The sequence below is a fragment of the Oncorhynchus keta genome, chromosome 11 (assembly GCF_023373465.1).
Source record: "Oncorhynchus keta strain PuntledgeMale-10-30-2019 chromosome 11, Oket_V2, whole genome shotgun sequence".
NCBI classification, from domain to species: domain Eukaryota; kingdom Metazoa; phylum Chordata; class Actinopteri; order Salmoniformes; family Salmonidae; genus Oncorhynchus; species Oncorhynchus keta.
Genome location: NC_068431.1, coordinates 5,125,941 through 5,140,965, shown reverse-complemented (window position 1 = coordinate 5,140,965; position 15,025 = coordinate 5,125,941). Strand labels below are relative to the sequence as shown.

The following is a 15,025-nucleotide window of genomic DNA, read 5'->3' as shown; positions in this document are numbered from 1 at the left end:
GATCAGAGTCCATCAGATCAGAGTCTAGCAGATCAAAGTCCATCAGATCAAAGTCCATCAGATCAGAGTCCATCAGATCAGAGTCCATCAGATCAGAGTCCATCAGATCAGAGTCCAGCAGATCAGAGTCCAGCAGATCAGAGTCTAGCAGATCAGAGTCCATCAGATCAGAGTCCATCAGATCAGAGTCCATCAGATCAGAGTCCATCAGATCAGAGTCCAGCAGATCAGAGTCTAGCAGATCAGAGTCTAGCAGATCAGAGTCCATCAGATCATCAAAGTCCAGCAGATCAGAGTCTAGCAGATCAGAGTCCATCAGATCAGAGTCCAGCAGATCAGAGTCCAGCAGATCAGAGTCCAGCAGATCAGAGTCTAGCAGATCAGAGTCTAGCAGATCAGAGTCTAGCAGATCAGAGTCCATCAGATCATCAAAGTCCAGCAGATCAGAGTCTAGCAGATCAGAGTCCATCAGATCATCAAAGTCCAGCAGATCAGAGTCCAGCAGATCAGAGTCTAGCAGATCAGAGTCTAGCAGATCAGAGTCCATCAGATCATCAAAGTCCAGCAGATCAGAGTCCAGCAGATCAGAGTCTAGCAGATCAGAGTCTAGCAGATCAGAGTCTAGCAGATCAGAGTCTAGCAGATCAGAGTCTAGCAGATCAAAGTCCAGCAGATCAGAGTCTAGCAGATCAGAGTCTAGCAGATCAAAGTCCAGCAGATCAGAGTCTAGCAGATCAGAGTCTAGCAGATCAGAGTCTAGCAGATCAAAGTCCAGCAGATCAAAGTCTAGCAGATCAGAGTCTAGCAGATCAGAGTCTAGCAGATCAGAGTCTAGCAGATCAGAGTCCATCAGATCAGAGTCTAGCAGATCAGAGTCCATCAGATCAGAGTCCATCAGATCAGAGTCTAGCAGATCAAAGTCCAGCAGATCAGAGTCTAGCAGATCAAAGTCCAGCAGATCAGAGTCTAGCAGATCAGAGTCTAGCAGATCAGAGTCTAGCAGATCAAAGTCCAGCAGATCAGAGTCTAGCAGATCAGAGTCCATCAGATCAGAGTCCATCAGATCAGAGTCTAGCAGATCAGAGTCTAGCAGATCAGAGTCTAGCAGATCAAAGTCTAGCAGATCAGAGTCTAGCAGATCAAAGTCTAGCAGGTCAGAGTCCAGCAGATCAGAGTCCAGCAGATCAGAGTCTAGCAGATCAGAGTCTAGCAGATCAGAGTCTAGCAGATCAGAGTCTAGCAGATCAGAGTCCAGCAGATCAGAGTCTAGCAGATCAGAGTCCAGCAGATCAGAGTCCATCAGATCAGAGTAGCAGATCAGAGTCTAGCAGATCAAAGTCCAGCAGATCAAAGTCTAGCAGGTCAGAGTCCAGCAGATCAGAGTCCATCAGATCAGAGTCTAGCAGATCAGAGTCCATTAGATCAGAGTCCATCAGAGTCCATCAGGTCAGAGTCCATCAGATCAGAGTCCATCAGATCAGAGTCCATCAGATCAGAGTCTAGCAGATCAGAGTCTAGCAGATCAGAGTCCATCAGGTCAGAGTCCATCAGATCAGAGTCTAGCAGATCAGAGGCACTAGGGATGACCACGTGTTCTCTTGATAAGTGCACGGATTGGACCATTTTCCTGTCCTGCTGAGCATTCACGCATGATAAATACTTTTGGGTGTCAAGTGAATGTATGGAGTAAAAAGTACATTATTTTATTTCACAATGTAGTGGAGTAAAAGTAAAAGTGGTCAACAATATAAAGAGTGAAGTACAGATACTCCATTAGATCAGAGTCCATTAGATCAGAGTCCAGCAGATCATCAATATAAAGAGTGAAGTACAGATACTCCATTAAAACTACTTAAGTAGTACTTTAAAGTATTTTTACTTAAGTACTTTACATCACTGCTAAAATGACTAAAAGTTAACTTCAGTAGCCCAGTTCTGTCAGTCTACAGTACAGTGGTAAACAGTAGCCCAGTTCTGTCAGTCTACAGTACAGTGGTAAACAGTAGCCCAGCTCTGTCAGTCTACAGTACAGAGGTAAACAGTAGCCCAGCTCTGTCAGTCTACAGTACAGTACAGTGGTAAACAGTAGCCCAGCTCTGTCAGTCTACAGTACAGTACAGTGGTAAACAGTAGCCCAGCTCTGTCAGTCTACAGTACAGAGGTAAACAGTAGCCCAGCTCTGTCAGTCTACAGTACAGTACAGTGGTAAACAGTAGCCCAGCTCTGTCAGTCTACAGTACAGAGGTAAACAGTAGCCCAGCTCTGTCAGTCTACAGTACAGTACAGTGGTAAACAGTAGCCCAGCTCTGTCAGTCTACAGTACAGTACAGTGGTAAACAGTAGCCCAGCTCTATCAGTCTACAGTACAGAGGTAAACAGTAGCCCAGCTCTGTCAGTCTACAGTACAGTACAGTGGTAAACAGTAGCCCAGCTCTATCAGTCTACAGTACAGTACAGTGGTAAACAGTAGCCCAGCTCTATCAGTCTACAGTACAGTACAGTGGTAAACAGTAGCCCAGCTCTGTCAGTCTACAGTACAGTGGTAAACAGTAGCCCAGCTCTGTCAGTCTACAGTACAGTACAGTGGTAAACAGTAGCCCAGCTCTGTCAGTCTACAGTACAGAGGTAAACAGTAGCCCAGCTCTGTCAGTCTACAGTACAGTACAGTGGTAAACAGTAGCCCAGCTCTGTCAGTCTACAGTACAGTACAGTGGTAAACAGTAGCCCAGCTCTGTCAGTCTACAGTACAGTACAGTGGTAAACAGTAGCCCAGCTCTGTCAGTCTACAGTACAGTACAGTGGTAAACAGTAGCCCAGCTCTATCAGTCTACAGTACAGTACAGTGGTAAACAGTAGCCCAGCTCTGTCAGTCTACAGTACAGTACAGTGGTAAACAGTAGCCCAGCTCTGTCAGTCTACAGTACAGAGGTAAACAGTAGCCCAGCTCTGTCAGTCTACAGTACAGTGGTAAACAGTAGCCCAGCTCTGTCAGTCTACAGTACAGTACAGTGGTAAACAGTAGCCCAGCTCTGTCAGTCTACAGTACAGTACAGTGGTAAACAGTAGCCCAGCTCTGTCAGTCTACTACAGTACAGAGGTAAACAGTAGCCCAGCTCTGTCAGTCTACAGTACAGTACAGAGGTAAACAGTAGCCCAGCTCTGTCAGTCTACAGTACAGAGGTAAACAGTAGCCCAGCTCTGTCAGTCTACAGTACAGTACAGAGGTAAACAGTAGCCCAGCTCTGTCAGTCTACAGTACAGAGGTAAACAGTAGCCCAGTTCTGTCAGTCTACAGTACAGAACAGTAGAGAGGTGAACAGTACCAAGACCTCCCAATGTTCTACTGACATCACCCAATGTTCTGTTGACATCACCCAATGTTCTACTGACATCACCCAATGTTCTACTGACATCACCCAATGTTCTACTGACATCACCCAATGTTCTACTGACATCACCCAATGTTCTACTGACATCACCCAATGTTCTACTGACATCACCCAATGTTCTACAGACATCACCCAATGTTTTACTGACATCACCCAATGTTCTACTGACATCACCCAATGTTCTACTGACATCACCCAATGTTCTACTGACATCACCCAATTTTCTACTGACATCACCCAATGTTCTACTGACATCACCCAATGTTCTACTGACATCACCCAATGTTCTACTGACATCACCCAATGTTCTACAGACATCACCCAATGTTCTGTTGACATCACCCAATGTTCTACTGACATCACCCAATGTTCTACTGACATCACCCAATGTTCTACTGACATCACCCAATGTTCTACAGACATCACCCAATGTTCTACTGACATCACCCAATGTTCTACAGACATCACCCAATGTTCTACTGACATCACCCAATGTTCTACTGACATCACCCAATGTTCTACTGACATCACCCAATGTTCTACTGACATCACCCAATGTTCTACTGACATCACCCAATGTTCTACTGACATCACCCAATGTTCTACTGACATCACCCAATGTTCTACTGACATCACCCAATGTTCTACTGACATCACCCAATGTTCTACTGACATCACCCAATGTTCTACTGACATCACCCAATGTTCTACAGACATCACCCAATGTTTTACTGACATCACCCAATGTTCTACTGACATCACCCAATGTTCTACAGACATCACCCAATGTTCTACTGACATCACCCAATGTTCTGTTGACATCACCCAATGTTGTAAGGTGAGGTTAGGAGGGCAGTAAGAGAGTTTCCAACCTTGTTCATCACATAAAGCCTGAATTCATGTCTGAATGAAACAGAGAGAACAGGAGATAGTGGTGAGTGTTGTTACCAAGCCACGGTTTGTTGCTAAGACACACTAACATCCTGTCTGAACACTGTTTTGTTATCTATCGCCTAGTAGCCACCTCCACCACACACACAGAGACACACACACACACAGAGACACACACACACACAGAGACACACACACACACACACACACACAGAGACAAACACACAGAGACACACACACACAGAGACACACACACACACACACAGAGACAAACACACAGAGACACACACACACACAGAGACAAACACACAGACACACACACACAGAGACACACACACACACACACACAGAGACACACACACACAGAGACAAACACACAGACACACACACACAGAGACACACACACACACACAGAGACACACACACACACAGAGACACACACACACACACACAGAGACACACACACGCACACACACAGAGACACACACACGCACACACACAGAGACACACACACAGAGACAAACACACAGAGACACACACACAGAGAGACAAACACACACACAGAGACAAACACACACAGAGACACACACACACACAGAGACACACACACACAGAGACAAACACACAGAGACACACACACACACACAGAGACACACACACACACAGAGACAGACACACACACACAGAGACAGACACACACACAGAGACAAAGAGACACACACACACAGAGACACACACACACACTAAAGGGAATAGAGTCATTTGGGACCAGTAGTGTGTAAAATCACTGTGGTAACCAATCCCTTAGAACCACATCATAATCTATGTGTTGTGACGATTGCGTTGTTTTCTCTGTAACCTGTTAGTTGATATGCCTTGACACCGTGATATATATATATATATAGGGCCTAAAGGCCGAGACAATAAGAAGACACAGTGGGCAGAATAAATTCAACCACCTTTTTGTTTCATCACAAACCCAGAGAGCAACATCTGTCCGGTGGAGTCCACAAAGCATATTGCATGTGACAGTTACCAACAGCATGGTCAAGAAAGTTAATGTTTCAGACATTTTCAAAATGACTAAACAACTGTTGATTTAGAAACACAAGAGTTAGTTACCTCAAGGCACAAAGAAAACAGGAGCTGCCTCCACTATTCCAGCACCATTTCAATTTGGGACGCAGACCTTCCCTGTCATTAAGGCCAAATGACAGCTCTATGCCATCACAGTGACAGGAGAGACCTGACAGTTGGACAGGACAGAGGCACACCAGGCCTCACAGTCCCAGGAGAGACGCTATAGTTGGACAGGACAGAGGCACACCAGGCCTCACAGTCCCAGGAGACCTGACAGTTGGACAGGACAGAGGCACACCAGGCCTCACAGTCCCAGGAGAGACGTTATAGTTGGACAGGACAGAGGCACACCAGAACTCACAGTCCCAGGAGAGACGCTATAGTTGGACAGGACAGAGGCACACCAGGCCTCACAGTCCCAGGAGACCTGACAGTTGGACAGGGGCACACCAGGCCTCACAGTCCCAGAAGAGACGTTATAGTTGGACAGCAACTTGCAGTAGTGTAAGCTAGCCGAAGCCTTCTCCACAGCTCCTGTAAAGCACCACTGCTTATAACACACCCAGCTATGTTTATTCCGCGTCATCATCACTAAACGTACCATTAATGAATATGCATTATGGACTGGAATTGGTTGTCAATGGGAGACTTTTGTTAACGAAGCAGCTGAGATGATTTTCCTGCGACTGAACACATTGATTCACCAGTGATTGTCTCCCAAGTACAGAATAACAATTTACCTGTCAGTCAAGTCCATTGATGAGGAATCTCGTCCCCCCCAGGCTAAATGGCATAGGTTCAACAGACATGGCCAGCTGGTAGACGTCGATTAATTGATAAGCTATAGTAGCTGCATTGGTTACAACCGTTTCACAATTAAAAACATCTGAATGACGCAATCAAAGTCTAGAATAGAGTAAATCTCTGGACTGACATGATCGACTAGATCAGTTTTTCAAACTCGGTGACGTTGAGTTTTTTGGCCCTACAACTACACCACTGATCAAGCCTTTGATTATTTTATAATAATATAATAATAATAATTATTATTATTATTTTGAATCAGCTGTGTAGTTGTAGGGCAAATAACAAAAGGTGTACGGAAGGGTTGGGCCCGGGACAGAGTTTGAGAAACCCTGGACGAGATTATCTGCGTAACCAAGAGATTCTAAACACACAAGAAAGAAACCAGTCTATAAAAAAAAAAATTAAAATAAAGTTTATTGACGTCAGAAGCAAATTCAGAATCTCAAAAAAAAAAAAAAAAATGCAAATATTTCTTTATTAATATTTCCTTTTTTTTTTTTTTTTGCAATGACAGTGGTATTCAAATAGTCCATTAAAATATCTTTACGATAATACGCCATTTAAAAAACAAGAAACAAAACGCACGGGGCCCATTGGAAACAGAATAACTACTAAGACCCTACATTATAACTAGGTAATGTGCTGCTGTGCACTGCTTTCTAAGGCAAATAGACCCATCGGTTTCCAATGGGGGCGTCCAGAAATTGCACCCTATTCCCTATATAGTGATCTACTTTTGACCTGAACCCTATTAGGCCTTTGTCAAAAGTAGTGCACGAAATAATAAGGAATAGGATTCGATTTTTGGACGCAACAGAGAGAGACTGGGAGATAGAAACACAGACAGACACAGGTGACACTGTTGTTAAACTATACACACAAAGAGACAACGACCTGTACAGCTGCAAAACAATTCTTACACACGGCGATAATAATAATAAAAACAGCGTTTACGCTTTTGGAGGGAGAGAGGAGGGGGAGAGGTGTTTTTTTTTTTGTGTGTAACTTTTTCAAGTAATGTTTTAACTTTTGTTCTGAGTAAGTGATGCGTGAAGGGTTAAATGCTTTATAAACAGAAATGATAACAACAACGCGGATCTACTCGTCATCGTCATCGTCGTCGTCATCGTCATCATCGTCGTCGTCATCGTCGTCGTCATCGTCGTCCTTGGTTGGGGCAGCGACCTTCACTGGCATGCTGACCGGCACCTTGCCCTTGTTGCGATACGCAGTGATGTCCTGAGAACGGGGAAGTGGACGAGAGTAGTGGTTCACTTCATTGCTACAAGCAACCACTTGGACTTGCCATCCCTCAGAGGTTCCTCTTTAGGTTTCGTCACCAAATGTGACTCGCAACATGGAAGTAAACTGCATCTGCTAATGGACTATGCATGACTAGTTGTAACTTGAATTGTTAGACTCTGCATGACTAGTGGATAACTTGAATTGTTAGACTATGCATGACTAGTGATAGTAACTTGAATTGTTAGACTATGAATGACTAGTGATAATAACTTGAATTGTTAGACTATGCATGACTAGTGATAATAACTTGAATTGTTAGACTATGCATGACTAGTGATAATAACTTGAATTGTTAGACTATGCATGACTAGTGATAATAACTTGAATTGTTAGACTATGCATGACTAGTGATAATAACTTGAATTGTTAGACTATGCATGACTAGTGATAATAACTTGAATTGTTAGACTATGCATGACTAGTGGATAACTTGAATTGTTAGACTATGCATGACTAGTGATAATAACTTGAATTGTTAGACTATGCATGACTAGTGGATAACTTGAATTGTTAGACTATGCATGACTAGTGATAATAACTTGAATTGTTAGACTATGCATGACTAGTGATAATAACTTGAATTGTTAGACTATGCATGACTAGTGATAATAACTTGAATTGTTAGACTATGCATGACTAGTGATAGTAACTTGAATTGTTAGGCTATGCATGACTAGTGATAGTAACTTGAATTGTTAGACTATGCATGACTAGTGATAACAACTTGAATTGTTAGACTATGCATGACTAGTGATAATAACTTGAATTGTTAGACTATGCATGACTAGTGATAATAACTTGAATTGTTAGACTATGCATGACTAGTGATAATAACTTGAATTGTTAGACTATGCATGACTAGTGATAATAACTTGAATTGTTAGACTATGCATGACTAGTGATAATAACTTGAATTGTTAGACTATGCATGACTAGTGATAATAACTTGAATTGTTAGACTATGCATGACTAGTTGTAACTTGAATTGTTAGACTATGCATGACTAGTGATAATAACTTGAATTGTTAGACTATGCATGACTAGTGATAGTAACTTGAATTGTTAGACTATGCATGACTAGTGATAGTAACTTGAATTGTTAGACTATGCATGACTAGTGATAACAACTTGAATTGTTAGACTATGCATGACTAGTGATAATAACTTGAATTGTTAGACTATGCATGACTAGTGATAATAACTTGAATTGTTAGGCTATGCATGACTAGTGGATAACTTGAATTGTTAGACTATGCATGACTAGTGGATAGCTTGAATTGTTAGACTATGCATGACTAGTGGATAACTTGAATTGTTAGACTATGCATGACTAGTGGATAACTTGAATTGTTAGACTATGCATGACTAGTGGATAACTTGAATTGTTAGACTATGCATGACTAGTGGATAACTTGAATTGTTAGACTATGCATGACTAGTGGATAACTTGAATTGTTAGACTATGCATGACTAGTGGATAACTTGAATTGTTAGACTATGCATGACTAGTGATAATAACTTGAATTGTTAGGCTATGCATGACTAGTGGATAACTTGAATTGTTAGACTATGCATGACTAGTGATAATAACTTGAATTGTTAGACTATGCATGACTAGTGATAATAACTTGAATTGTTAGACTATGCATGACTAGTGATAGTAACTTGAATTGTTAGGCTATGCATGACTAGTGATAATAACTTGAATTGTTAGACTATGCATGACTAGTGATAATAACTTGAATTGTTAGACTATGCATGACTAGTGATAATAACTTGAATTGTTAGACTATGCATGACTAGTGATAGTAACTTGAATTGTTAGACTATGCATGACTATTGATAATAACTTGAATTGTTAGACTATGCATGACTAGTGATAATAACTTGAATTGTTAGACTATGCATGACTAGTGGATAACTTGAATTGTTAGACTATGCATGACTAGTGATAATAACTTGAATTGTTAGACTATGCATGACTATTGATAATAACTTGAATTGTTAGACTATGCATGACTAGTGATAATAACTTGAATTGTTAGACTATGCATGACTAGTGGATAACTTGAATTGTTAGACTATGCATGACTAGTGATAATAACTTGAATTGTTAGACTATGCATGACTAGTGATAATAACTTGAATTGTTAGACTATGCATGACTAGTGATAATAACTTGAATTGTTAGACTATGCATGACTAGTGGATAACTTGAATTGTTAGACTATGCATGACTAGTGATAATAACTTGAATTGTTAGACTATGCATGACTAGTGATAATAACTTGAATTGTTAGACTATGCATGACTAGTGATAATAACTTGAATTGTTAGACTATGCATGACTAGTGGATAACTTGAATTGTTAGACTATGCATGACTAGTGATAATAACTTGAATTGTTAGACTATGCATGACTAGTGGATAACTTGAATTGTTAGACTATGCATGACTAGTGGATAACTTGAATTGTTAGACTATGCATGACTAGTGATAATAACTTGAATTGTAAGACTATGCATGACTAGTGATAATAACTTGAATTGTTAGACTATGCATGACTAGTGATAATAACTTGAATTGTTAGACTATGCATGACTAGTGATAATAACTTGAATTGTTAGACTATGCATGACTAGTGGATAACTTGAATTGTTAGACTATGCATGACTAGTGATAATAACTTGAATTGTAAGACTATGCATGACTAGTGATAGTAACTTGAATTGTTAGACTATGCATGACTAGTGATAATAACTTGAATTGTTAGGCTATGCATGACTAGTGATAGTAACTTGAATTGTTAGACTATGCATGACTAGTGATAACAACTTGAATTGTTAGACTATGCATGACTAGTGATAATAACTTGAATTGTTAGACTATGCATGACTAGTGATAATAACTTGAATTGTTAGGCTATGCATGACTAGTGGATAACTTGAATTGTTAGACTATGCATGACTAGTGGATAGCTTGAATTGTTAGACTATGCATGACTAGTGGATAACTTGAATTGTTAGACTATGCATGACTAGTGGATAACTTGAATTGTTAGACTATGCATGACTAGTGATAATAACTTGAATTGTTAGGCTATGCATGACTAGTGATAATAACTTGAATTGTTAGGCTATGCATGACTAGTGATAATAACTTGAATTGTTAGGCTATGCATGACTAGTGATAATAACTTGAATTGTTAGACTATGCATGACTAGTGATAATAACTTGAATTGTTAGACTATGCATGACTAGTGGATAACTTGAATTGTTAGACTATGCATGACTAGTGATAATAACTTGAATTGTTAGGCTATGCATGACTAGTGATAATAACTTGAATTGTTAGGCTATGCATGACTAGTGATAATAACTTGAATTGTTAGGCTATGCATGACTAGTGATAATAACTTGAATTGTTAGACTATGCATGACTAGTGATAATAACTTGAATTGTTAGACTATGCATGACTAGTGATAATAACTTGAATTGTTAGACTATGCATGACTAGTGGATAACTTGAATTGTTAGACTATGCATGACTAGTGATAATAACTTGAATTGTTAGACTATGCATGACTAGTGATAATAACTTGAATTGTTAGACTATGCATGACTAGTGATAATAACTTGAATTGTTAGGCTATGCATGACTAGTGATAATAACTTGAATTGTTAGACTATGCATGACTAGTGATAATAACTTGAATTGTTAGACTATGCATGACTAGTGATAATAACTTGAATTGTTAGACTATGCATGACTAGTGATAGTAACTTGAATTGTTAGACTATGCATGACTATTGATAATAACTTGAATTGTTAGACTATGCATGACTAGTGATAATAACTTGAATTGTTAGACTATGCATGACTAGTGGATAACTTGAATTGTTAGACTATGCATGACTAGTGATAATAACTTGAATTGTTAGACTATGCATGACTAGTGATAATAACTTGAATTGTTAGACTATGCATGACTAGTGGATAACTTGAATTGTTAGACTATGCATGACTAGTGATAATAACTTGAATTGTTAGACTATGCATGACTAGTGATAATAACTTGAATTGTTAGACTATGCATGACTAGTGGATAACTTGAATTGTTAGACTATGCATGACTAGTGATAATAACTTGAATTGTTAGACTATGCATGACTAGTGATAATAACTTGAATTGTTAGACTATGCATGACTAGTGGATAACTTGAATTGTTAGACTATGCATGACTAGTGGATAACTTGAATTGTTAGACTATGCATGACTAGTGATAATAACTTGAATTGTTAGACTATGCATGACTAGTGGATAACTTGAATTGTTAGACTATGCATGACTAGTGATAATAACTTGAATTGTTAGACTATGCATGACTAGTGGATAACTTGAATTGTTAGACTATGCATGACTAGTGATAATAACTTGAATTGTTAGGCTATGCATGACTAGTGATAATAACTTGAATTGTTAGGCTATGCATGACTAGTGATAATAACTTGAATTGTTAGGCTATGCATGACTAGTGATAATAACTTGAATTGTTAGGCTATGCATGACTAGTGATAATAACTTGAATTGTTAGACTATGCATGACTAGTGATAATAACTTGAATTGTTAGACTATGCATGACTAGTGATAATAACTTGAATTGTTAGACTATGCATGACTAGTTGTAACTTGCATTGTTAGACTATGCATGACTAGTGATAATAACTTGAATTGTTAGACTATGCATGACTAGTGATAGTAACTTGAATTGTTAGACTATGCATGACTAGTGATAATAACTTGAATTGTTAGACTATGCATGACTAGTGATAACAACTTGAATTGTTAGACTATGCATGACTAGTGATAATAACTTGAATTGTTAGACTATGCATGACTAGTGATAATAACTTGAATTGTTAGACTATGCATGACTAGTGATAGTAACTTGAATTGTTAGACTATGCATGACTAGTGATAATAACTTGAATTGTTAGACTATGCATGACTAGTGGATAACTTGAATTGTTAGACTATGCATGACTAGTGATAATAACTTGAATTGTTAGACTATGCATGACTAGTGGATAATAACTTGAATTGTTAGACTATGCATGACTAGTGATAATAACTTGAATTGTTAGACTATGCATGACTAGTGATAATAACTTGAATTGTTAGACTATGCATGACTAGTGGATAACTTGCATTGTTAGACTATGCATGACTAGTGATAATAACTTGAATTGTTAGACTATGCATGACTAGTGATAATAACTTGAATTGTTAGACTATGCATGACTAGTGGATAACTTGAATTGTTAGACTATGCATGACTAGTGATAATAACTTGAATTGTAAGACTATGCATGACTAGTGATAGTAACTTGAATTGTTAGACTATGCATGACTAGTGATAATAACTTGAATTGTTAGGCTATGCATGACTAGTGATAGTAACTTGAATTGTTAGACTATGCATGACTAGTGATAACAACTTGAATTGTTAGACTATGCATGACTAGTGATAATAACTTGAATTGTTAGACTATGCATGACTAGTGATAATAACTTGAATTGTTAGGCTATGCATGACTAGTGGATAACTTGAATTGTTAGACTATGCATGACTAGTGGATAGCTTGAATTGTTAGACTATGCATGACTAGTGGATAACTTGAATTGTTAGACTATGCATGACTAGTGGATAACTTGAATTGTTAGACTATGCATGACTAGTGATAATAACTTGAATTGTTAGGCTATGCATGACTAGTGATAATAACTTGAATTGTTAGACTATGCATGACTAGTGATAATAACTTGAATTGTTAGACTATGCATGACTAGTGATAATAACTTGAATTGTTAGGCTATGCATGACTAGTGGATAACTTGAATTGTTAGACTATGCATGACTAGTGGATAACTTGAATTGTTAGACTATGCATGACTAGTGATAATAACTTGAATTGTTAGGCTATGCATGACTAGTGATAATAACTTGAATTGTTAGGCTATGCATGACTAGTGATAATAACTTGAATTGTTAGGCTATGCATGACTAGTGATAATAACTTGAATTGTTAGGCTATGCATGACTAGTGATAATAACTTGAATTGTTAGGCTATGCATGACTAGTGATAATAACTTGAATTGTTAGGCTATGCATGACTAGTGATAATAACTTGAATTGTTAGGCTATGCATGACTAGTGATAATAACTTGAATTGTTAGGCTATGCATGACTAGTGATAATAACTTGAATTGTTAGGCTATGCATGACTAGTGATAATAACTTGAATTGTTAGGCTATGCATGACTAGTGATAATAACTTGAATTGTTAGGCTATGCATGACTAGTGATAATAACTTGAATTGTTAGGCTATGCATGACTAGTGATAATAACTTGAATTGTTAGGCTATGCATGACTAGTGATAATAACTTGAATTGTTAGGCTATGCATGACTAGTGATAATAACTTGAATTGTTAGGCTATGCATGACTAGTGATAATAACTTGAATTGTTAGGCTATGCATGACTAGTGATAATAACTTGAATTGTTAGACTATGCATGACTAGTGGATAACTTGAATTGTTAGACTATGCATGACTAGTGGATAACTTGAATTGTTAGACTATGCATGACTAGTGATAATAACTTGAATTGTTAGGCTATGCATGACTAGTGATAATAACTTGAATTGTTAGACTATGCATGACTAGTGATAATAACTTGAATTGTTAGACTATGCATGACTAGTGATAATAACTTGAATTGTTAGACTATGCATGACTAGTGATAATAACTTGAATTGTTAGACTATGCATGACTAGTGATAATAACTTGAATTGTTAGACTATGCATGACTAGTGATAATAACTTGAATTGTTAGGCTATGCATGACTAGTGATAATAACTTGAATTGTTAGACTATGCATGACTAGTGATAATAACTTGAATTGTTAGACTATGCATGACTAGTGATAATAACTTGAATTGTTAGACTATGCATGACTAGTGATAATAACTTGAATTGTTAGGCTATGCATGACTAGTGATAATAACTTGAATTGTTAGGCTATGCATGACTAGTGATAATAACTTGAATTGTTAGGCTATGCATGACTAGTGATAATAACTTGAATTGTTAGGCTATGCATGACTAGTGATAATAACTTGAATTGTTAGGCTATGCATGACTAGTGATAATAACTTGAATTGTTAGACTATGCATGACTAGTGATAATAACTTGAATTGTTAGACTATGCATGACTAGTGATAATAACTTGAATTGTTAGGCTATGCATGACTAGTGATAATAACTTGAATTGTTAGACTATGCATGACTAGTGGATAACTTGAATTGTTAGACTATGCATGACTAGTGATAATAACTTGAATTGTTAGACTATGCATGACTAGTGATAATAACTTGAATTGTTAGACTATGCATGACTAGTGATAATAACTTGAATTGTTAGGCTATGCATGACTAGTGATAATAACTTGAATTGTTAGACTATGCATGACTAGTGGATAA

At 38.2% G+C, this 15,025-nt stretch overlaps 1 protein-coding gene across 1 annotated transcript in view; it reads right to left on the bottom strand.

Moving 5' to 3' along the window:
• Positions 1-6,563: 6,563 nt before the first annotated feature.
• LOC127933021 (high mobility group-T protein-like) overlaps positions 6,564-15,025 on the bottom strand; it is a 42,965-nt gene continuing 34,503 nt past the window's right edge. The window contains exon 5 of the mRNA XM_052529215.1: positions 6,564-7,406. Within this exon, the coding sequence (XP_052385175.1) occupies positions 7,266-7,406 (141 nt within the window). The 3' untranslated portion in view covers positions 6,564-7,265. The remainder of the gene's footprint in view (positions 7,407-15,025) is intronic.